Below are 23,013 nucleotides of genomic sequence, written 5' to 3' on the forward strand. Positions count from 1 at the left end.
GGGTTGAACAAATAGATCATTAAATGATTTGGGTATGAATCATACCCCTCCCATTTCCAATTTACATGTAAATCACTTAAACTCAATGGGGTTAAATTTTCTCATCTGCAAAATTAGGGATTTGAATTAAAAAATCTTTAAGGTCCCTCCCAGTCCTAGATATTATGACCCAGGGGCAAAGGGCAAAATAGAGATAAACAGACAAAAGACAGAGAGACCCAGGGACACAAAGGTCCAAATACTAGCTAGGTGTGGAATCAGCTTCTCTGAGGCTCAGTTTCCTCCCCTGTAAAGTGAGGGGGAGGGATAGCTGGTCCCCAGCTTATTTTAAGGGTCTGTGAAACCCATAGATAAATTAGGCAAAGACAGATGCAGATGTAGAAAGTGGGGCAGGCACAAAAATAGGGAGACAATCCAAACTACCACGCTACACAGTTGGATCAGTTGAGTCCTATATTAGGGCAGGATCCATTCCTACCCTACCACTTCAAGACCCTGTGACCTAGGAAACAAGATGATCTCTTGGATCTTTCCTGCTGGGAGCCCCTCTCTCCTTCTATTCCCTTTGGGCTCCGTCAGCTGAAGGAAAAGTTAGGTTAGTCAGGCAGTTCTGGTACCAGGAAGGAGCATATCCTGTGCTTACCAGTGCCATGCGCCAAGAACCTAGCCTAGAACACTGATAAATTCTGCCTAAGCACACACCTGCCCTGCCAACCCTCATTGCATATGGGGCAGTGGGCCAGGCCAGGAAGACTTTGGTTCCATCACTATAAAAGGGCTTTCTCTGTGAGTCACCCTGCTCTCCTGCCCCTCCCCACACAGCTCTGCCTCTGCTAGCACGTACAGACCGTAGGCACCACCACCAGGGTATTCACCTCCCAGTCTGCAAGCAGCATGGCTCCCCCTTGCCCAGGCTGGCTTACCCTCTTGTCCCCAGCCAGGGCCCCCATCTTCCTGCTGTGGCTCCTCCTGTTTCTGGTCCCTTCCCATCCCTTTAGCGTGTTGGGAAAAGAGGGGGATTCATCTGAAGAGGAGGGAGATGCCCTGGGAGCAGAGAATATACCTGAAGAAGAGAAACTACCGAGAGAAGAGGAGTTTTCCAGTGAAGGAGATACACCTGGACAGGGTGAGCAATCCAAGATCGAGGATACACCCAAAGAGGAGGTCCCATCCAATGAAGAAGATCCGCCCAGAAAGCAGGATCCACCCATTGTTGAGGATTCTCCAGTCTCTGAAGATAATCTTGGTCCCCACAGGAACATCCCAGAAAAGAAAGGTTAGTGTTCCTTTGTCTCTTTTTACCTCACAGCAGGCCCCTTGCCTCACCTCCCCCCCAGAAGTTAAATTCAGTACCCAAGTATTTAATCCCTCCTTCAACCTTGCACAGAGTGAGAAAGAGAGGGAAAGAATGGGAGTGAAAAGAGTAGACATTGTTATATATTGGGATAGAGGAATGGCAAAAAGGGAAGAGATGGTGAGGGAAGGAGAAGATGAGAGAGAGGGACTTGAGGCTTGCAGTTTTATCTAGAGCACATATCCTTGCAAGAAATGGTATGCCCTTATTCCCACCCCCAGAACATTTTCTTTCTAAATTCATTGGAAGAGAGAAAAGGGAGGGAAAAAGGAAGAAGGATGGAAGAAAGAAAAGAAAGAAGAAAAGAAGGGGAGGGAGGGAGAGAAGAAAGGAGGGAGAAAAAAGGAGGAGAGGAAGGAAAGGAGAAAGAAAATGGAAAAGTTTGAACTGGGAAGGGTTGGAGGGGAGCAAATGGAGTGAGATAGAAGTAGAAGAAATGAGAAAATGGAAAGAGGTGGAGATAAAAGGGAACAAAAACTAAGGAAAAGAGAAAGTGAAGAAAAGAAAAGAGGGATGGGCATCTAGGTGACCCTAGAGTCAGGAGGGCCTGAGTTTAAATTTGGTCTCACACTTACTAGCTTTGTGAACCAAGTCATTTTAACTCAAAAAAAGGGGGAAGGGAAAGGAAGAATAAGAAAAAAGATGTGAAAGGAGAGAGAGAAAAAAGAGAGAAGGAAAGAAAAGAAAAAAAAGAGATGGATAAAGCCTTTCTTAAATGCTCACTATCTGCCTGGCCTAACAGCTGGAGATACAAATACAACCCAGCAAGAGAGTTGTACTGAGCATCGAGGAGATTAGATTCTAGAAGACAAGAGTAGTAGAAAGAGGAATTGTAAAGTGGGGGGGGGAGAGGAGAAGAGGAACAGAGAAGAAGAAAAGAAATGGAAAGAGGAGAAAGGGAAAGAAAGGAGCAGAGAAAGGGGGTGTTAGGAGAGAAAGAAGAGAAAGGAGGAAAGTGATGATAAAGAAAAAGGGGAAGAGATAAAAGAAGAAAAAGAGAAAGAAGGCAAGGACCTTTTGCCTTTGTAGTTCATCACCCCCATAGCATGCCTGGCCAATAGTAATTGATAAATAAATGCCTGTTGATTGATTTTAGAAGGAAGGGAAAAGAAAGAAAAACAAAGAAAGAAAGAAAGGGAGAAAATGAAGAAAGAGAAAAGGGAATGAGCACTGAAATGAAGGATTGAAATGAAAATGGTCTCCTGTTTAGTGGAAAAAATAGAAATCAGAAATTTAAATGTCCAAATTCTTTATGTATTAGTTATAAGAAGAGGGTATTTACGTCATGCTTTAAGGTTTGCAAAACAGATAGTTTCTTCATGCTGGAGTTCCCTACAGATAAAAACCACCAGTTACCAACTGAGATTCTCAACAATCCTCCCACTATAAGTTTCATCATTGCCTCAATTTCAGATGAGGAAGATGAGGTTTTGAAAGACTATGGATCTTAAAGTCCATTGTCCCAGAGCTAGTAACTGTCAAGAGACAGGCCTGGAATCTAAATGTTCCTAACACCAAGCCCAGGGCTAAGACATACTGCTTCACAAGAAGAGGGAGTAACATGGACCAAAATGAGAGAGTGGATGTGCAAAGGAGAGAGATGGGAAAGGAGGTGAGGGTGAGTGAGGCAAGCTGCTTCATGAGTATTGAGCTATACATTCCACGAAGGCCTTGGGGAAACCAATGTCCTCATTCCCCTGTTTTTATAGATGATGATCATCAACACTGGCGCTATGGAGGTGAGATGTCACAGTATTCTACCATCACTCCCTTACTCTTTCACAAGATCCTCACCCTTTATCATTCCTAAAATCCCATGGATCCTCAGACCTTATAAAGAGATCATTCCCCCTCCTTTATTCCAGTGTGATAGTTGCCCCTATTCCTGAGCAACCTAGAGCCCCCCAACACCTCCCATCTCCCTTTGCTTTCCTTTCCTCCCTTTTTGTCTCCCCTTCCTTCCTTCTTTCCTCTTCACCCCTTATGTCTTCCTCTCTCCTCTTTCCCTTTTTCTTCTCACCTTTCTCTCCCTTTACAATTCTTTCTAATACGCCTTTCTTTCCTCCTCTCTCTCCTCAGTCCTCCAATAACCTTACCTGGGCCAACTAATCTGATCTTGCTCTCTCTGATCTGAGTCAATTACACTTGACTTTCAGCCCCCTATATCTCTGGACCCCATCACTGGTTTCCCTTTTTGCCCCCCCCCACTAATACTGACCCTCGCTGTACCTGTCCCCATCCTCACCCTGACCTCCACCTACCCACCGGGCGCCTCTCGACCCCGTTCCCAGGAGGCCCGCTCTGGCCCCGGGTCTCCCGAGCCTGCGGGGGACACCTTCAGTCACCAGTGGACATCCGGACGGACTTCACCTATTTCAGGCCTCACCTGATGCCCCCCCAGCTTCACGGCTTCCTCCTCCCCCCGGATCAGTCTCTAAAGCTGCAGAACAACGGCCATACAGGTGAGGCTGCTACCGGAGGAGGGCGGAGCTGAAAGGGAGGAGCCACGGCTAAGGTGGGCCCCAGAGGAGAGGGGAGGGGGAGGTGTTGCTGCACCCCAGGCCCTGGAGTCGGTTAGGAGGTAGGATCTTGGGGAGTCCCCAGTGCTCCTCTTTCCATTGTTTCCTCTCATCTCTTCCTCAGTGAAGCTAACACTGCCCCCTGGATTATGGATGACATTGGACCAAGGAACAGAGTACCGGGCCCTCCAGCTACATTTGCACTGGGGGGCTCCTGGGGTACCGGGCTCAGAGCATACTGTCAATGGTCACCGGTTTCCGGCTGAGGTGAGCAGTAGGCTGAGGCCAGCAACGGGGGCTGAGGTGAGCCGGGCAGACGTGAGAGGTTTGGTTTGGGGGTTTGGGGGTTTGGGTTAAACATCACTTCTTATTCTAGATTCATGTAGTTCACCTCAACACCCGGTTTGACACGGTTGAAGAAGCCTTGGGGCAGCCCGGAGGCTTAGCTGTGCTGGCCGCCTTCCTTCAGGTACTACCTGCCCCCCACCCCACCCCAGGAATCCCATGCCTGGAAGACATTGACGCTGGAGACTGCAATCTCTATACCCTATTACCCAGCAGCCTTTGACTTGGGCATTTTGTGACCTCTGACAAATGATCCCCAGGGACGCTCCAGTTCCTTCACCCCACAGAATTCTTGCCGTCAGTCTTTCCTCTTCCGAGATCCATAACCCTTTCCCTGTTATAACCAGTTTCTGTATCATCTTGAACCCCCCCCCCCCCACAATCTTCCCATTCTCTTTAGGACCCCAGCACCCTTTCCCCTTCCCTCCAACCGTAGTAACTTTCAGAGGAAAAAGCCTGGGGAGGTGGAGGTAAGGACAATTGGATGGAAGTTTTATTGGAGGCACTCTTGCATGAGTCCCCCGACCCCAAACCCATTCCTGAGTCTCCCTCCTGTAACCTAGTCTTGTGTCCGATTGTATGTCTCCTCTTAAGGAGGGTCCAGAAGAGAATGATGCCTATGAGGAGCTTCTGTCACATCTTGGGTCAATTGATGAGGAAGGTTAGTTTTTGCCTTTATCCATTTCCCCACTCCTCTATTCATAGGACAATCCTTAGAGAGCCCCCTTGTCTGAGGGGAGAAATGTGTTCCCTTTCCTAAAGGGACTCAGGTAACAGTTTAGTGGTGGCTTCATTACCCTAACATTAAGGAAGACAGGAAAGAGAAACTTACCAGTAGGTATCAAAAAGCAGTGTGGTTGGTATACGATATGGAATCAGAAAGAGCCGGGCTCAGATCCTCTCTCTGATCCTTATTAGCTACATGACCAAGAGCATTCACTACCTCTCTGCCTCAGTTTCCTCATCTATAAAATGAAAGGATTCCACTAAATTGTGTTTATTCCTAACTCTAAATCCTTGTGATACCCAAGGACTTTAGACAGACCAAACAAACAGTAAGTTTTTCAGTTTTCTAGATGGCTAAGGATTAAATCTTCTCAAGCACCACAATTAAAAAAATATCTATGTTGGGTGCTAGTTTTTGAATATGTGTGCCATACTTCCTGGTTCTCTTAAATAGAGGGTACAAACAGAATATGTCCTTATCTTGATGACTTGGTCAACATTTATTTTAGACTAAACCTGTGATTTTTATTGGCAAAGGGAACTCCCTTATCTAAAGACCTGCTTTTTTGTTTTATAGAGTTGCTTGGGGACATTGAAGGATTAAGTGATTTGCCCCTACCTGTGTACTTGTCTGAGGCAGAGGACTTGAACCCAGAGTTTTTCTGACTACCAAGTCAGCTTACTATATGCCCTGTTATTATCCCTCTCTGGGTCATCATTAAGAAGACTAATTGTACTGTGCTCAGATGCCCTGAGGGCTTGTTGAGATAGCCATAGACTTGACTGCTCATGTGAGGTGCAGAGCAGTAGCCCCTGTGGACAGAAGAGGATCAAGTCTGGTTGGAGGTGCTTTTTAACACAGTTCTGTCTGCCTCTGGGAGCTCCCTGCTGCCAGCTCTCACTCCTATTCCCACTTTAAATTTCTTGCTACTGGGGAGCAATCAGATAACCCCATTTTGGGGATTATGTGTAAAATAAGAATAGTTTCATACAGAGGATGTCTGTGTGAATGGCTCTCCTGTGCATGGCCTTTATCCCATGAATCTTGAAATATCTAACTTACTGACTGAGACGTCCTTTTTGTTCCTAGTCTCAGATTAGTAAGGGTTTCTAATGTCTTTAAATGCTAAAATGACCCAGAATAAAGAAATGATCAGAACTGGGCAGGCTTAATCAAGAAACAATTCTGATAGGAGTCATAGGGTAAAGAGTGCTGGGATCTGGAGAGATCTGAGTTCAAATCTGCCCTCTGCCACTTACTATCTGTGTGACCATGGGTGAATCAATTAGATTTTCTGAGCCTCACTTTTCCCAACTGTAAAATGAGAATATCATCTTTAATAGTTCATTTGTGAGGATCAAATGACATTATATATGGAAAGCATTTTGCAAATCTCACACTATTATATTATTATTATTATTATACATAGAGGAGGGATGTTTGATATAGAATGAGATTCTGAGGCTACCTGGTACTGAGAGATGGGGTCGGATAGGGAAAGAGAGAGAGAGAGAGAGAGAGAGAGAGAGAGAGAGAGAGAGAGAGAGAGAGAGAGAGAGAGATAGCTAGACATACAAACTCAAAACCAGAGAAAATGGAGGGAGAGGCAAACTTCCTTTAATGACCTCCTGTGGATGACTACTCCTTTCTGGACAGATTCAGAGACCTTGGTCTCAGGACTAGATGTGTCTGCACTCCTGCCTCATGATCTCCACCGATATTTTCGCTATAAAGGCTCTCTGACCACACCCCCCTGCTCCCAGGGGGTCATCTGGACAGTGTTCAACAAGACAGTGCTTCTGAGTGCTGAGCAGGTAGGTCTGTAGGGGAACTTGAAGCTGTGGGCAGGAGGTGGGTAGGAACTTGTGGGTAGGAGAAGGGGGGAAAGGATACATCAGTCCTAAAGGGGAAAATATGGAGATATTTGGGGGGGGTGACAATGGGAGAAGTGAAGAGGAGATAGAAGAGGAATGGGTAAGTGTGGTGGGGAGATAGGGCAAGTATTTGGGTATAGGGAATTGTGGTGTTAAGCTCATGATACAATGAGTACCATGAGGGTCTCTGGACATGGGGACCGTGGAGGATGGTGGGGAGTGAGTCTTCTTATCTCCCCTCAGTTCCTGTCTTTGAACCCTCTCCTATGACCCACTCCATGCCCTAAGATTCCTTATTTCCCTGTTACCACCAGCTCCAGATTCTGTCTGACTCCTTGTGGGGCCCTGAGGGGTCCCGGCTTCAACGGAACTTCAGGTCACCACAGCCTCTGAATGGGCGAATCATTGAAGCTTCCTTCCCTGCTACTCCCTTTGCCACCCACATACCTTTACTCTCTAGGGATCCAACAGCTGAGCCAGGTATGGCCCCATGCCCTACCTTAGTGGATTCCTGTGTCCCAGACTCTTACCTTCAGGCTCTGACTTTGCCATCTCCCTTTCCCTCCCTATATAGTGCATATGACCTCCTGTCTGAGTGTTGGTAAGTTTTTGACAGAAAAAAAACCCCCAAAACCCTTTTTTTACCCTAACCCCCAAGAATCCCCAGTTGACTTCCCCAAGGGCCCTCTTAGATGGCTGTGGCAGCAATATTGGCCAAAAACATGGTCCATTTTGTCATTTCTTTGTCTTATTGTGCTATCACCATCTTTGACCTAATTAGGAATCCTATACCTGTCTTCCCCGATCCAGTGACTTCTAGATCACACATATTCCTTAAGGATGTGTTGGCGGGGGGGGGGGGGGGGGTTCCCTGCTGGAATAGAAGATTGGGGATAGGGAGTTTAAAAAGGGGAGTTTAAATAAAAGAGGAAAAGTTGAAGTTCCCCAAATTTCCTGGGAAAGATTAGGGTTTCCTGGTGTTATTTTTGAGTTCTGAAGTACCTCAGAAGCTATCTAACTCTTCATTTTACAGATGAGGAAACAGACTCATGAAGCTTAAATAACTTGCCCAATAGGTTGCAAGCCTCAAGGGTAGAATTTGAACCTAGGTCCTCTGACTACTAAGTCAGGACTCTTCGCATTACTGCTCTGTTAGGTATTAACATGATTCCACCCCTCCATCACCATTCCTGTCCCCATGTGCATAGATATGATATATGACCCTTTTTGTTCCATTATTCATATACAGCTTCCAATTCTACCCTTATAACTTTTTTTTGTAGACTCTATAGGTAGCTCTTCACAGAAGACCAGGGGACATAGATTAGTTTGTTAGTTGCACCAAAGGCTTAATTAAATAGAATTAATTTACTTTACATGGAAAAGACTAATCATCACCCAAGCAGCATCTTCCTCTCTTGTATCCATCACTCCCACCCCCAACATTTCTTTCCTATAGGTGACATCTTGGCCCTGGTCTTTGGACTTCTCTTTGCTGTTACAAGTGTGGCCTTCCTTTTATATATGAAACACCAGAAGAGGTAAATATGATATAATTTTTGACTCAGAAGGAATTTTAAGGTCATATTAGGACATCCCTCTCAGTTTACAAATCAGGAAACTGAGCCTCCAAGAGAGGAAAAATACCCATCATTATAAAGCTCTTGTGAATATTATCTTTCATCCCCTGAAATCCATTTCCTCTTTTCTTATTACTTAGTACCACTGATTTCCTGTCTTCTTCCCTATTACTCATCCCTTTACTGTACCCATAATTTAACTCTCATCTTGTATTTACATTCTGGATAACCCCAAAGCTTCCTCTCTTTATCCACCATCCCTTGATCCTGGGGTATCTTAACTGAAATGATCCTAGTCCCCCTCTCCTTGGGCCAGTTTAAGAAAGCATGCAAATTCCCTGAAAATGAGCACTGATTATATTGGCTTATTATTAGCTTGATCCTGATCCCCTCTGTTTTCAAGGCCAAGGAGTGTTGTCAAAGAGAATATCATCTACCACCCTACAGAGACCACGGAGACAACCACCTAGCGGGGCTGCAGACTCAGAGATTGATCACAGAGTCCCAAAGAGCTGGGGGAGAGGCAGGGATAAGTTCTTCCTCAATTACTTGCCCATAATCCCCCTATATTTTTTTAAATAAATGTTTCTAATAAAATGCTCCATGGTTTCAGGTTATCATTCAATGTTGGAGAAGGGGGAATGGGATTGATTCATTAAGCAGCTGCTACTGGGAAGACACAGGGGAGAAAAAAATCTACAAAAGAAATCTATCTAACAAATGAAAAATTTGGACTATTAAGAATAATAGCTAATATTTACATGTTGACTTAAAACTTACAAAGTTTTTTGCATATGTTATTCTCATTTGATCCTCAAGATAGCACTATAAGTGCTGTTATTCTTGTTTTACAAGCAAAAAAATCTACAAAAGAAATCTATCTAACAAATGAAAAATTTGGACTATTAAGAATAATAGCTAATATTTACATGTTGACTTAAAACTTACAAAGTTTTTTGCATATGTTATTCTCATTTGATCCTCAAGATAGCACTATAAGTGCTGTTATTCTTGTTTTACCCAAAAGAAAACTGAGACTGAGAGAGATCTCAGTGATTCATCTAGGGTCACCATCCTAGATAGTAAGTGTCCAAGGTGGGGTTCAAACTCAGCTCTTCTAAGTGCTCAAACCTGTGATCCATTTTTTTGGATGTTTTCATGAATAGGTTCCTCTCTCTACAACAACCACTGCTAGATGACCTAAGGTCCCTTTCAATTCTGGAGTCTTTGATTCTATGATTTTTCCATTGATCTAGTCCTGCCTTAGGGAGCTTCTACTCTGAAGAGGAGATATGACACCCCCACACACACACACACTCCAACCCTGCAGGGCTTCTAGAGCTTTTTGAGTAGGAAGAAGAAGAAACATGGTCTTGATTTCTAACCATGAAGGAGACTAAGTGGATTACACCAATAAAAACCCCCAAAGTGCTGTTAATTAATTCAGGAAGATACCAGAAACTGAACCAAGTATGTTTGGTGGGGGAAGGAGGAGATGGTTCACCTCACATGAGTGATGAATTTTTTTCTCCTTTTCACCTGATTTGATATGAATTGAGGTTTTTTGTTTGTTTGTTTTTTGCCATTTTCAGTTATTTCCTGCCTAGAGCTGGCCTTGAATCCCAAAGTGAGATATGGTTCTCTCTTTCCCCCAGCCTCCCTGGTGTCACTGTCTAGGGCAAGAGGGAAGTCCTTCGAAGACCTGAGCTTGGATGTGGTTGTAGACAGGGATCCACAGCTTCACTAGTCCTGCAGGGGGTGCTTGTTGAGACTGCAACTGGTTCTTTTGACGCTATCAATTTCTCCTAGAGATTGGGAGTTTCCTTCCCAGACGAAGGTTTCCAGATCCTCTTTTCTCCACAACTTCCAGTGAAAGGCACAACTAGCTAGTGACCAAGATCATCTGGGTTTGTGAAGCAGCCCAGTTATACAATGTTCTGCCCTCAAGTGTTCAGGTCTGGGCAGAGCAAATCTCCCAGAGACTGAGTTCCATGGGCATCACCCCTTCCTCCTGAATGGTGGTCCCTCCCATTGAAATCAGGAGAGGAGAAGGGAAAGAGAATCCCAGAAGGACTTGATGTTGCTAAACAAACCATTCAATTGTCTCTGTTCCAAGTTCCAGAACTCTTTCTGATCCCCCCTTCCCTCCTTCCCCACCAAGAAATAGCTCATGTTGGTTGAGTTGGTGGTTTTAATGAGTCTGAAGTGCAGGGAAGGGTTGTCCTGAACTGGGAGGGAGTGAAGGGGCAAGGGTGGGGGTAGCCAGGTCCATCCGGGCTGGGCCAGGCTCACAGGTTGTTGAGTTCCAACAGCGTCTGGTCCAGTGTCTGGTGAATCTCTACGTTCTCCTCCTTAGCACTAGCCAAGGTCTCTGTGAAGGAGGTGGGTAGAGAACAGCAAACACATAGGGAGAGACACAAGGGAGGATGAGGGGAACATGGTAGTGATGGGAGAAGACATGGAATACACGGATCCACATGAATGCAGAAGGATGATATAGAAGAGAAATACAGGGTCAAACACAGACATATAGCAACAAGATGCAGGGAAGGAATGCATGGCAGGTAGTAAAGGAAATACCAAATAGTTATGATAGAGATGGGGAGGGGGAAGACATGAGGGATCACAGGAGAAGGGATGATGGAGACAAAAAAGTGAAATGGGAACAAAGACACAGACAGTTAGTCACTTCAGACTTCAGAACAATGCCACCCCACCTTATAGGTGAGGGTTGAAGAAGAGAGTTGAGAAGTGCTTTATGGGTTCAGTTTTCTGAAAGAGGAAACTGAATCAGTTTAAAAAAGGCAGAGGACAGCCTCTAAGGCAAGAAGTAGATCTTTAGAATGAGGGTTTGGCCTTTAGCATTTAAGAGACTGCCTCACCCATCCCTCCTTACATAACACCTCCCCCTGGTGAACTTAATTCATTGCCTTGGGCCCTGGAGAGGTTATGACTGTGTCCATTGGGCAACTGTGAATTTACAAGAATAATCTGTGGAAGGTGGAGGTGACTGGTGTGGCTCATGAAAGTGCTGGGTGAGATCATGCCAGACAGTGAATCATATGGACACCTGGCACTAGTCAGTGATATCCTTGCAAGGCATGGGTAGAGTTACTTAGTAATGGCTAGAATGGAAGGTGATGGGAATGCTGGGTGCTCAATAGGATTCCCAGGGATGATCTATGAGAGAGTCTGTAAATTTAGTTCATAGAGATACATGGGAAAAATCAGAAGGGTACTTGATATGGAGAATTATAAGGGTCAGTAGGGGTCACAGGGTGTGCTCAGTGATGGACACTCATGGAGAATCATGCCAGAGGTGACAGTGAGAGAAACATGGTGCAGTCCAAGTTGAAAGTTTATTAAATAGCAGACAGAGATAGATGGATGGACAGTGATTGGTGGGGGTGATGGTCCTTCTGGTCAGACACCCCCCCCCCCCAGCCCCAGCCTGGCTTTTTGTGCAAGGTCAGCAGCTTTGACTCCTCCTACCCCACATCCCCAGGAGAATGAATGGAAAGAAGATTAAAGGGGGATAGAGTAGAGAGAGGGCCAGGTCCGGGGATTTGGGGTTCAGGTCTTAGAGGGAGGTGATGTCATTGAGGGCGTTGTCCAGCTCTTCACTGATGGCCTTGTACTTCATCTTCTGGGCATAGACCTCATCTGGGGTGTATGGGAGGATGTCAGGGTTGGGGTGGGATAGGGTGTTGGTGGAGGGATAGAGAAGGTAAGAGAGGGAAAGGGAGAGGAGGAGGAGAGAGAGTGGGTAAAGGAAAGAGGAAAAACATGAAAGTCAGAGCCAGAAAGAGATGGACAGGTCAGAAAATAGTCTGGAAAATTAGGGTTCTGGTCTAGAACTTCTCCCTCCCCATTGCCATCCTTATAGTTTTCCACCTCTGCACCTAAACTAGTCTTCCTTTCTTCATCTCTCCCTTAAGGGGCTTCTGTTCCACTCAGGTAAATTTCAATGTGTTTGGTTTTTGCCATATTGTAATCCTAATCTCAGAGCCCATTGGTATGGTACACCCTTCTTATTGGTGGAGATCAGTGTCCCCTGAAGAGTCCCATCCCAATGAGCTTTAGGATGAGGATTACAATAGAATATATAGGGAGAGGCAGGTACAGGAAGAAACTTGAGTTCTAGATGTTTAAAAAACTATGTTCTGCAGTATTTAGTTTATATTTAAATATTTCCTGAAGAAGAAAAGGTCAAAATTCTTTGAGAAATAATTTGGCTTTAACCAAGTTTGAGCAGAAACCCAAGGGCATTTTAAGGTAGGGGCTGCTTCTTGCTCTGAAGGAAATGGGACTAGGAGCCCAAGGTCCAAAGAGGACTATCCCAACAGAGCAGGGGTTCTTTAACTGGGGTTGGTGAATTTTAAAAAAGTATTTTGAAAACTATTTCAATTTCAATATAATTGTAATCCTTTATATTTTATGCCTTTAAAAGTATTCTTCTGAGTAGGGATCCAGACTTCCCTAGATTGCCAAAGGGGCTCATGACACATGAAGTCCTTCATCCCACCTTCTGACAAAGGGACTCTATCCCTGGACCAAAGGTAGCTCAGAGGAGTCCAACCCCCCCTCTAAGGGAGACTTGGCCAAGGTCATACAACCAAGAGGCCTCTGACACCAGAGTCAGTACTCTTGACACCAAAATGTCTCTGTGGGGCAGTAACTGCTAATATTCATTAAGTTTTAGTTTCACTTACGAGCTAATTAGGAAGTGGCCTTTCCCCCTACTTCCAAGGTTTGAAAAGCAGGAGAAAGCAGACTTTGAATCAGGAATAGGATTTTAAAATTCATATATTGCTTTAGCTAGAAGAGACCCTTTAGAGATGAATTCAAATCCCTTATTTTTACACACAGGGCAACTGAGGCTCAGAAAGGGTCAATAATTTTTCAAGGTCATACATCAAGTTAAAGGAGGCTTCCAGCTCTTTCCACTTGGTGCAGAGTAATTCATCACTAATCACTCCTTAACTTGTAAAACCTGAGCCAGCAGCTATAAAAAGGAGAGGGCCAAAGGCCAAAGCTTGTCCTGAGGCCAGGAGGTAGGTGTCTAGAAAGTTAAAGGACTTAGAATAAAAAGGAAAGTGAAGTTTTATCAGTGATTGTTAACATTGGATATCTAAAGCTGAGGCAAATACCAGTGTGTACCTGGGTACTTGTGGTTTTTTTTAGAAGTACTTTTCTCTTAGAGTTGAAGTATGTGTTGGGAATTAATGTTTCCTCCAAGAATTTTATTTTTTGATAAAGGGCCTTTATCTTATATATCTCTGCCCCAGTAACTCATCATGGTGTGACCCTGGATTCTTGCAGGATAAATCAATATAGTACAAACTCTGATCTTACCTAAGCTAGGAATTAGGATATAAAAGAGAAAACGGGGTTCAAACACATGGTTCTTAGGGGGGTCCCCATTACCTTCCAGATCATCAATAGTTTTCTCCAGCTTTGCCACAGACCTCTCAGCAAACTCTGCCCGGGTCTCAGCCTTGGTGGGAAAGAGAATGGGGGAAGAGGGGTTAGCCTCTGAGGAGCCCTTCTCTTTTCTTCTGCCTCACTCCCAGTCTGAGCCCCAGAGGTCTATTACTTCATGCAGGGAAGCTCAAGAGGGCCAAGGGTTTGAGGAAGGGGGCAGGGGAAAGTTGGGGGGAGTGGAGAGGGCAAGCTCTCACCTCCTTCAGTTTGTCCCCCAGCAGTTTAATCTCCTCTTCATATTTGTCTTCTTTGGTGGAATACTTTGGAGTAACACAGAAATGTTCAGGGTATATTTTATCTCCTGAGAGGCCTCTTATCCTTCCATTGATTCTCCATAGGCTATTTTTTTTTTGTTCCCACCATCATTGCAGGACACATGGTATCCCTTCTTCAATGACTCCTTTCTTTCATCCCCTTCTTTCTGGGCCCAATTCCTTCTACAGAAGTAGTCTTTGGCTCCATTTCCCTACCCCCCCATCTTTAGTCCTCATCTTTATGCTATCACTTCCTTAATATCTCTTGTCCTCCACTGTCTCCCCCCCCCCCCACTTCCTTCTAGTCTTCCCCAGCTCATTCTCATCAATCCATTCTCAATGCCCCCATTCTTGGTGCCCTTTCCCACCCGCTCTACCTTGTCCGCTTGGGCCTCCAGGGATTTCAGGTTGTTGGTAACAATTTTCAGTTCCTCCTCTAGGTCCCCACATTTACTGTACAGGAGTGGGGATGTGAAGGGGCAGAAGGGATAGTGCGGGATAGAGGAAAAACATGGAAAGAAGACAGGATTGTGAGAAGGGGGATTCAAGATAATGGTAGTGGAGGGGAGATTGTGGGAAGAAAAGAGAAAAAGGAGAAAAGAACAAGACTGTGAGAGTAAGAGAGCAGACAGATCTCTCATATCAACTCTAACTCAACCACCCAATGCCTCTTGATTCCCCCAGGCAGGTGACATTGCAGCCTGAGGTCTGGGAGTGAGCTGTGAGGGGGTGGCAAGGATGCAGAGAAAGACCAGTGTGACTGCCCAGCCAAGCCACAGGCTGCTACCTCCTCCTCCGAGGCTATCAGGGACTTGAGGGCCTGATCCATGGTTCGGAGCTCTTCTTCCAGCTGCCGGGCCCGGCTGGGGGCCACGGAGGGGTAGGGAAGCAGATGAGTGGATGGGGGGGACAGGATAGAACCTATCATTGAGGGCTCCCATGCCTGTAATACAGAGTCCCCAGGGACCCCCCACCCCAATACTGGAAACTTGTTCCATCATTCCTGGAGTCCCTCCCCTTACTTCCCTCCCCCACCCCCATGAATGTCCTTCCTTTTGACATCCATCTTCTCCTCATATCTTTTTCCCGGCCCTCTCCTCACCTCTCAGCCACTTCTGCTCTCTCCTCTGAGCGCTCCAGCTCCCCCTCAAGGATCACCAGCTTCCGGGCCACCTGAGGGACAGGATGGGGGACCCAAGCTAAATTTGGAGGAGTCATGGGGATGGTTTAGGAGGACTGAGGTGGGGTTGGGATCCAAGTGGATGAAGGCCTGGTGGAGATCATGAATTCTGGGGAAGAACCTCCCTAGCAACGAGGGAGGCCCTGGGGGTTCTGGGGAGCATTGGGAGGCCTTTACCTCCTCATATTTTCTGTCAGAATCCTCTGCAATGTGCTTGGCTTCCTTTAGCTGCATCTCTTGCAGCTCCATTTTTTCCTCGTCCTTCATGGCCCGGTTCTCAATGACCTTCATTCCTCTGAGTAAAGGAGAAGAGAAAAAGAAGAGATGGATGGATGTTGAGATAGGGCCCTTTGCCTTTCCCCCATCCCTCCCCTAAAAATCCAATGGACCACTGACCTCTCACTTTCATCCGCTGCTTTTTCGGCTTCTTCCAACTTCTGAAGAGCTGTGGCCAGACGTTCCTGGGCTCTGTCCAACTCTTCCTCTACCAGTTGGATACGCCGGTTCAGGGAGGCCACATCTGCCTCAGCCTGGAGGAGGGAAGAAGTTATGGGTCAGGCATACTATGCCTAAGTCCACTTGGGGTCAGAGGGCATAGGACCTCAGTCCATTCCTTCCCCCCAAGGTCTTGGCCAAGTGTATTGGCCAGAAAGAGCCCAAGATTTCCATTCCTCAGTCTGCAACACTAACCTCTCTCTAATGCTACTGGGAATAGGTAACAGTGGAGTCTGACCTGAGAACCAAAAGAACACTTAGCTACTGTCCTCACATCCACTTTCTATTTCTTCTCAATCACCTATTGGATATTCCTTATGGATTGCTGTAGTGGGGTGGGAATAGGAGCCTTGACATTGAGTGGGATCTAGAGCCCCAGGGTGACTTACCCAGGACTCTAGAATCTTCTGACTCTGAATTCCAAGACCCCCCCAGGCTAGGCAGACCCTGAAGAATATTGTGTGTGTGTGTGTGTGTGATGAAGGTGAATACACGGGCATCCTAACCTTCCCTGTCTCTGTGACTGACCCCTCCTCAGTTCATCTTTTCCCAGGAGAAGAATCTGAATGTCTTTCATTCAGAAACTTTTCAGACCCCAGAGCTCAGGGCTCCCCTCAACTACTGTAAGAGTTTATATGACATTACTGATACCAGGTAAATTTTCTCCCTTAAATAACTTGTAGCTACCAGAATATTTCAGCCCAATGTAGAAACCCAGGTAATTGACGTGGAGGCAGGAGGAGACATTAAAACAGTGATTTAGAGAAATATGCAGATCCTGAGGTACTCAGTAACCATCTGGTGGCAGAGACCTTGTGATATTGTGAAAGACAATGACAAGGCCAGAGACTGTGCCAGAGACACTGGGAATGAAAATCCACATTCAAGTGTTAAGGTCACAAGGGGTTTTCCTCACAACACTATGAAGTAGGTAGTGGATTTTATTTCTCTTTTACAGCAGAAAAAACAGACTCAGAATTGCCATCATCACAGTGCTTGTTACAAAATCAGAGGTACTTGGTCAAAGGGCCAGGAGTCACTAAGATATTAACATATTAATAATGAGATATTGAGACAGCACCAAAGAGAGACACTGAGACAAAAAGATACTGAGATAGAGGCAAAGAAATATTAAGATATTGGGAAAGTGGGGGCAGTTAGGTGGTGCAGTGGATAGAGCACCGGCCCTGGAGTCGAGTACCTGAGTTCAAATCAGCCTCAGATACTCAATATTTAATTAGCTCTGTGACCTTGGGCAATTCACTTAACCCCATTGCCTTGCAAAAATTAAAAGATATTGGAAAAGAGACAGTCATTAAGAGAAACAGGAATAGGGGCAGCTAGGTGAGGCAGTGGATAAAGCACCAGCCCTGGAGTCAGGAGTACCTGGGTTCAAATCCGGTCTCAGACACTTAATAATTACCTAGCTGTGTGGCCTTGGGCAAGCCACTTAACCACATTTGCCTTGCAAAAACCTAAAACCTAAAATAAAATAAAATAAAATAAAATAAGAGAAACAGGAATAGGCAGTGAAATATGGAGTAAAAACAGAAGCAGACATATATGGTAGAGGGGGCTAAGAAAAGGATGGGAGACAAAGACAGAGAGAGGAAGAAAAACAGAAATGCACAGAGAGAATTAGATAGGCAAAGACAGGAAAGACAGAAAGGCTCAAAAGAAGGAAGAGGCACCAAGAGGAGACCATTTGGCAGGAAGGACAATTGGCTCTCAGGCAATATTATCCATCCAAGTTCATATGATATTTAGGTTTCAACTTCTCCTGTAATTACTGAGAATGGCCAGGACTTGGCCTTTATCCATCCAGTTAATGGCCAGGGCCCTGGTTGGTTTTTACTTTCAAATTGTACAGATTGGCTTTGTTTTTGGTTTTTGGTTTTTGCAAGGCAATGGAGTTAAGTGACTTGACCAAGGCCACACAGCTAGGTAATTATTAAGTGTCTTAGGTGAAATTTGAACTCGGGTCCTCCTGACTCCAGGCTGGTGCTCTATCCATTGGACCACCAGCTGCCCCTAGCTTTGATTGTTTTTGTTGCTTAATAATAATCTCCAATTTACCTCTACCTATGATCCTAGTACTTACCATCTCTCCCCTGACCCTGACCCTTGAAAGGGGGAGATCTGGAGGCAGCCCTTGTCTCCTCTGCCCTGTGAAGTTAGAAAGTTCTCTCTTCTGCCTTTTCTCCCAAGTCTCTCAGGACCCCTGCTTCTATTTGCCTCACATTTCAATAGGGGGAGAGGGATAATTAGGGGAACTTGGAGGCAATGAAATGTTTCTTAGGGAAGGGACTCTCTGGAAGCAGATACTTTCTTGAAAGGAGACTCTCTCTGGAAGGCCAGAAGGTCCCCAGATCACTATCTACCCCTAATATGAGCAGTGTAACCTTGATTCCATTATCCTGTCCACTGAGTTCCTTCCAGCCCCCACTATGTTCTCCCCAGGCCCCACCCCCCCTCACTCCTTAGGTTTCCAGGCTAGTCTCCAGTCCAGGGTCCAGGGTTATTTATAGGGTGTCAGATGGCTGAGGGGTCGTCTCCCCCCATCCCCCCACCCAGCAGCTGCAGGTCAGTCCCTTCCCTAGTGGTCCAAGCTTGATATGGAACCAAGGGTGTAGACTGGGGGAGGGGTCTGAGAAGTGGTAGAAGGGGACAAGGAAGGGAATACTGAGAGATTTCAGGGTTTTAATAATCATTAGCAATAAACAAAAATAACCCTTCAGTAATAGCTGTAATAATAATAATAAGATTAGCAATCTCTGGCTCTTATTAATAATAGTAGTTGAAACTCATATCGAGCTTTAAGGTTTACAATTCGTAATATCTTATTTGATTCTCTAATGAGCAGGCTACTACTATACCCCCGCATTTTACAGGTCAGGAAATTGAGTTTCAGAGAAGTTTAGTGACTTCCCTATGGTCTCCATGCTAATTAAATGTCAGGGGAAAGATTTTGAACTCAAGTGTTTCTGGATTCCAAATTTAGCTACGCCACCTGTACACCAATGAATACAAGTACTTAAATGTACATTATCTCATCTGATCCTCCTGAACTGCCTGGAAGGAAGGCACGGGAGAAGCTACTGTTTTTATCCACTTAGGAAAAAGTAGGGTTTGGGGAAGTTTATTGCCTTATCTAAGGTCACACTGCTAGTTTGTTTCAGTCTCAACTCGCAATCCAGGGCCCTATCCATTATATTATAAGGAGGAGGGGAAAGGGAATTTTTGTTAGGGACCAATATGGTGGAGTTGGGCAAGGGCAGGGCTGGCCAAGTTGGCTACCCTGACACCCATGGGCCCTGTGTCCCCTTTCCCTGACCCTGGCAGGGCCATGGAGCTGACAACTTAATGAGGATAAATGAGGAGGGGACACAAACTCACTGAAGAGCAGAGACAGAACCCTAGATCAATGTCACTGCCCCTGGCATGGGCAGCCAGAGCCAGAGGTCAAGGCCAGGGAATTTCTAGTGGCCCCTTAGGGTCTGTCACTCACTCATGTAACCTGATCCAGAACTTGATCCTTTGATTTCTGGTACACCCTCTCCCTTCCTTCCAGTCCCAATCTCTGAGTTTTTTCTTTTCTCTTTAAACTCCTCTTTCCCTTTCCTCTGCTCTAATCCACCCCATATTCCTGTCTTCCTTCATATTCAATCATATTTTCCATTATGTATTGAAGACTACTTGTAGCAGTGGTTTACCTATAATTTTAAATAATCTGTCCAATTGCTCCTTCACTCTAATGCAAATAATCCAAAGTAGACTGTGGCTTTTGGGGGAGAGCTTGGGCAGCCCTGCACTCTCTTCTTCCCTAGACTGACTGACTTGTTGGCCCTTGCTCTTTGCCTGCTTCACACACATACTCACATCGGTGGCTTTTTTCTCAGCCAACTCCAGTTTTTCCTGGGCATCTTTCACAGACTCGGAGTATTTTTCCACCTCATCCTCTGTTCCCTTGAGCTTCTTTTGGAGTCCCTGCTGTTCCTCTTCCAACTGGGGATAGATAAATCTCCATCAGATTGGGTTGGAGAAGCAGGATCAGGGCAGAGAAAAGTGGAAGTGGAAGAAGGGGTGGGGTTTGCCTGTTTAGCCAGTGTAGAAGGGCCATAAGAGTCTTAGAAAGGTCAGAGATCCTAGAGAAAAATGTAATCCAACCAATGAGGAAATGCAGTAGAGAGGGTCACTAGAATTGGCAGAATGGTGAGATGTTGGAGAGTAAGGGTAGTTTTGTGGGATTTGTATAAAAGCATGATGGTGAGTATAGAGATGAGAAAGTATGGGACTAGGAAGAATGTTTAGGCCTTGGGTGTGTATAAATGGTATAGTTGAAGGTCTTGGGTTGGGTGGGTAAGAGATGATACAGAATGGAGATCTGGGAGGCAGGGCAGGAGAATGAGTGAATTGATTCAGGTAAATCAGCATACGTGGGATACCCATTCCACTTCAAGGATAATGCCATTGTGAAGTGGTGGCATAAAGATTTGAGGAGTCAAGTCTTTGGGCTTAGGGATGGAGATGTGATCAGGGAGGGTGTGTGTGTGTGTGTGTGTGTGTGTACACACGAGGGGTGTGTAGGATATCTGGGATCCTCAGTTTAGATCCTGAGAAAACTGGAAGGCAATTTGGACAATCTGAGTGGAAAGACTGGGGACCCACATCAAGACTCCGGGATGGGGGTGGGGACGGTGATTAGGTGCGGGTTAGGTCTGAAGGAGGGGAGGGGGTCGGGGATCAGGGCAGGATGGGGTGTCACGGGTTTGGCGCCGCACAGTCCAGAGTTTCGGGGTCCCACCTGCTTGCAGCGGTCTTCCGCTTGTTTCTTGTCGGCTTCTGCTTGCTCGGCTCGGTCGATGGCATTCTCCTTGTCAAGTTTGAGCATCTGCATCTTCTTCTTGATGGCGTCCATGGCTGCGGCTGGGAGTGGGCCGGAGGGGCCGGGCTGGGGCGGGTGGGCTGCGCAGACGGCGGGCGGAGCGGGCCGGGCGGGCGGCGGGTCGTGCGGACCGGGAGGCACTGAGCCGTCGGAGTCCGGAGCCGCAGCCTAAAAGGCGGGGAGGGGCCGGGCGGAGCCGGGGGCCCGGGACCCTCCCCCACCAGCCGCCCGAACCTTGTAGGGGCAGAAGCGAGAGCCGGGCAGAAGGGGGAGGGCCAGGGAGGAGGGGTGCGTGTGGGGGGCAGGGGGACTTCACCGCCTCGGCCCCAGCCTCCACAGCTGCCCCTCGGGGTCGCCCCACACTTCTCTGACACGACTGCCCCCCTTAGTCCTTCCTTGGCCCCGCCGATGGAGCGGAGTGCCCCGGGCCCCACAGCCCCAGCTGTGACCCTCCCCCTGGAGGAGGCGAGGGATGGGGAGAAGCCCCCAGGACAAGGCAGTCTGCTCCGCACATGGGCAGGGGTCCCGGGGTCTTGAGAGGAAAAGCCCCGGGGGTCGGGGTCCGGGCTGAGTGACTGGGGCAGCTGCCGCCTGAGGCCCCGGGGGCTATTTCGGGGGCGTGAGCTCACCGCAGCTGGCGGGGGGCGGTCACTCCCCCACCCCCGCCCCCACCCTCGACTACCCTTAATTTAGATATTATCGCTCAATCCACCCCGGATAGAATGTCTCCTGGGAAGCTGTCAGAAGCGCGCCGCTTCCTCCCAGCCTCCGCGGCCCTCCTGCCTCAGTTTCCCCCTTGGGTTTGAGAGCTAGGGGCAGGAGGGCAGCGGTGGAGCCTGCCTGCTTCCCCCCGCCCCCGGCCCACCTCTCTTTTTTGGAGACTGGGCTGGAACTCCCTGGCCAAGAGCCTGAGTAGAGGGCGCGAGGCGAGCTCTGGGGGGGGGGGGGAACCGGGCTGTTGGGGAGGGGTCCAGAAATACTGCCGGGCAGCCCAGACAGACGAAGCGTCCAGTGGAGACCCCCTCCCAGCCAATGGCCCCTCACGCGGGTCCTCACTTCCCTTCCTTTCCCCCTTTCCCCATCCCCCTCCTCCCCCTGGCACTGGGACTCCCCCCCCCCACGTGCCCCGCATTTTTTCCACGACGCCACGGACTGCTGGAGCCCTCCACCCCGGTTCCGCCCGAGGGACTGCTAGCCAGCGGGGGCCCCACCTCGGGTCTCTGTCTCTGGGGACTCCTCGGGTCCCAGCCCGCACCCCCCTCCACCCCTTCTCTTCCTCCCCTACACCCCCCCTCTCTCTGGCTTCCTCCCCTCCTCCCCTTCTGCTACTCTCCCCGCCTCTCCAGCTCCGCGGGCCAATTTTGCTCTGAAATTTCTTTTCGGCCCTTTTTTGGGTTCGTTTTCCGCGGAGAGGCGGAGCCAGGCTAGGAAGGAACGGGGGGAGGTGCTTGTACTTGCACTTGGGATCTCCTCTAACCTCCCCCGCCCCCCCCCCAACCTCTGCTCTTACCCCGAGGGAGCAACCCCTCAAAAAGAGGAAAAGCATCCCCAGGAGCTAGCCTGGACTGGGGTCGGGGGTCGGTCAGTCGATCTTCCTATGAATTAGGCTGGAGACCCTTCGGGGAGGGAACCAGTAGTGGTCTAGAGTTTCGAGGAGGATGAAGGAAGAAGGTGGTGGGGTTCGAGAGAATTAAGCTAAGTCGGGCGGAAATGGCTGGAGAAAGTGCAAAGCCCTGGGAATGAGGAGACATTTAGGGTTTAGAGCTGGCGACCTGATTGGGGATCCATGGGAGGGTAGATACACTGAAGATACAAGGTGTGGGTCTTTCCCCATTGCTGACTTCTACAACCTCTGTAGAAGGGAGCCGAAATGCCCCGAAAGGAGGACATCAGTCAGTCTACATCCCATCCTGCCCTGGGGGGGTGCAGGGGTTAGGATGTGGCAAACCAAAGATTTCAAGGAGAATGAAATGCTGAGTCTGTGTCTAAATTCATGGTGTTCTTTGAGAATGAAGGACAAACATCAAGACATAGTTTGTGTATGAGGGACACAGGAGTGAATGCTGGGTGACCCATCCTCTGGAAGATAGTTGACCTTGATTTTTAAAATTAGTTACTGGGACGGGTCTGCATAGGAAAGAACTGTTGATCAGAACAAACCAAGATCTTATCTTATATTCTGATTTCTATCTCTGCCTTTGCTTAGCCCCCATGATTACAATAGACTTTACTTTCCATCCCTCCTCAACATCTTCAGATCACATTCTCCAGTCCACTTTCCCTGCCTCCCTTCCAGTTAAAAATTGAAACCTTCTC

At 47.3% G+C, this 23,013-nt stretch overlaps 2 protein-coding genes across 5 annotated transcripts; one reads left to right on the forward strand and one right to left on the reverse strand.

Annotated features, from left to right (window-relative positions):
- The first annotated feature begins 107 nt into the window (after positions 1-107).
- On the forward strand, positions 108-8,996 carry CA9 (carbonic anhydrase 9). The gene is made up of 11 exons (XM_074196187.1): positions 108-1,276; positions 3,064-3,093; positions 3,646-3,816; positions 3,998-4,140; positions 4,250-4,342; positions 4,813-4,879; positions 6,602-6,759; positions 7,134-7,299; positions 7,394-7,420; positions 8,279-8,360; positions 8,803-8,996. Exons 1-11 carry the CDS (start codon positions 895-897, stop codon positions 8,867-8,869), a joined length of 1,386 nt encoding a protein of 461 aa, XP_074052288.1. The 5' UTR covers positions 108-894; the 3' UTR covers positions 8,870-8,996.
- A 1,580-nt stretch (positions 8,997-10,576) lies between these two features.
- On the reverse strand, positions 10,577-20,787 carry TPM2 (tropomyosin 2). 4 transcript variants are annotated; one of them, XM_074196189.1, is made up of 9 exons: positions 20,617-20,787; positions 19,692-19,817; positions 15,714-15,847; positions 15,495-15,612; positions 15,240-15,310; positions 14,515-14,590; positions 14,081-14,143; positions 13,827-13,896; positions 10,577-10,770 (listed from the first exon to the last, which is right to left on the reverse strand). In XM_074196189.1, exons 1-9 carry the CDS (start codon positions 20,728-20,730, stop codon positions 10,688-10,690), a joined length of 855 nt encoding a protein of 284 aa, XP_074052290.1. In that variant the 5' UTR covers positions 20,731-20,787; the 3' UTR covers positions 10,577-10,687. The 4 variants fall into 4 exon arrangements, with proteins under 4 accessions (XP_074052290.1, XP_074052292.1, XP_074052291.1 ...); XM_074196191.1 differs by lacking the exon at positions 14,515-14,590 and adding an exon at positions 14,925-15,000; XM_074196190.1 differs by lacking the exons at positions 10,577-10,770; positions 14,515-14,590 and adding exons at positions 11,740-12,062; positions 14,925-15,000.
- Positions 20,788-23,013: the final 2,226 nt, after the last annotated feature.

Source organism: Macrotis lagotis, chromosome 8 (genome assembly GCF_037893015.1).
Source record: "Macrotis lagotis isolate mMagLag1 chromosome 8, bilby.v1.9.chrom.fasta, whole genome shotgun sequence".
Lineage (NCBI taxonomy): Eukaryota > Metazoa > Chordata > Mammalia > Peramelemorphia > Peramelidae > Macrotis > Macrotis lagotis.

Coding starts and splice junctions, on each gene's coding strand:
- CA9 (XM_074196187.1), top strand. CDS start 895: ATGGCTCCCCCTTGCCCAGGCTGGCTTACCCTCTTGTCCCCAGCCAGG. Junction 3,817..3,997: donor GCAGAACAACGGCCATACAG/GTGAGGCTGCTA, acceptor TCTCTTCCTCAG/TGAAGCTAACACTGCCCCCT. Junction 8,361..8,802: donor TATATGAAACACCAGAAGAG/GTAAATATGATA, acceptor TCTGTTTTCAAG/GCCAAGGAGTGTTGTCAAAG.
- TPM2 (XM_074196189.1), bottom strand. CDS start 20,730: ATGGACGCCATCAAGAAGAAGATGCAGATGCTCAAACTTGACAAGGAG. Junction 14,144..14,514: donor TGGAGGCCCAAGCGGACAAG/GTAGAGCGGGTG, acceptor GTTACTCCAAAG/TATTCCACCAAAGAAGACAA. Junction 10,771..13,826: donor AACTATTGATGATCTGGAAG/GTAATGGGGACC, acceptor CCTCCTTCACAG/AGACCTTGGCTAGTGCTAAG.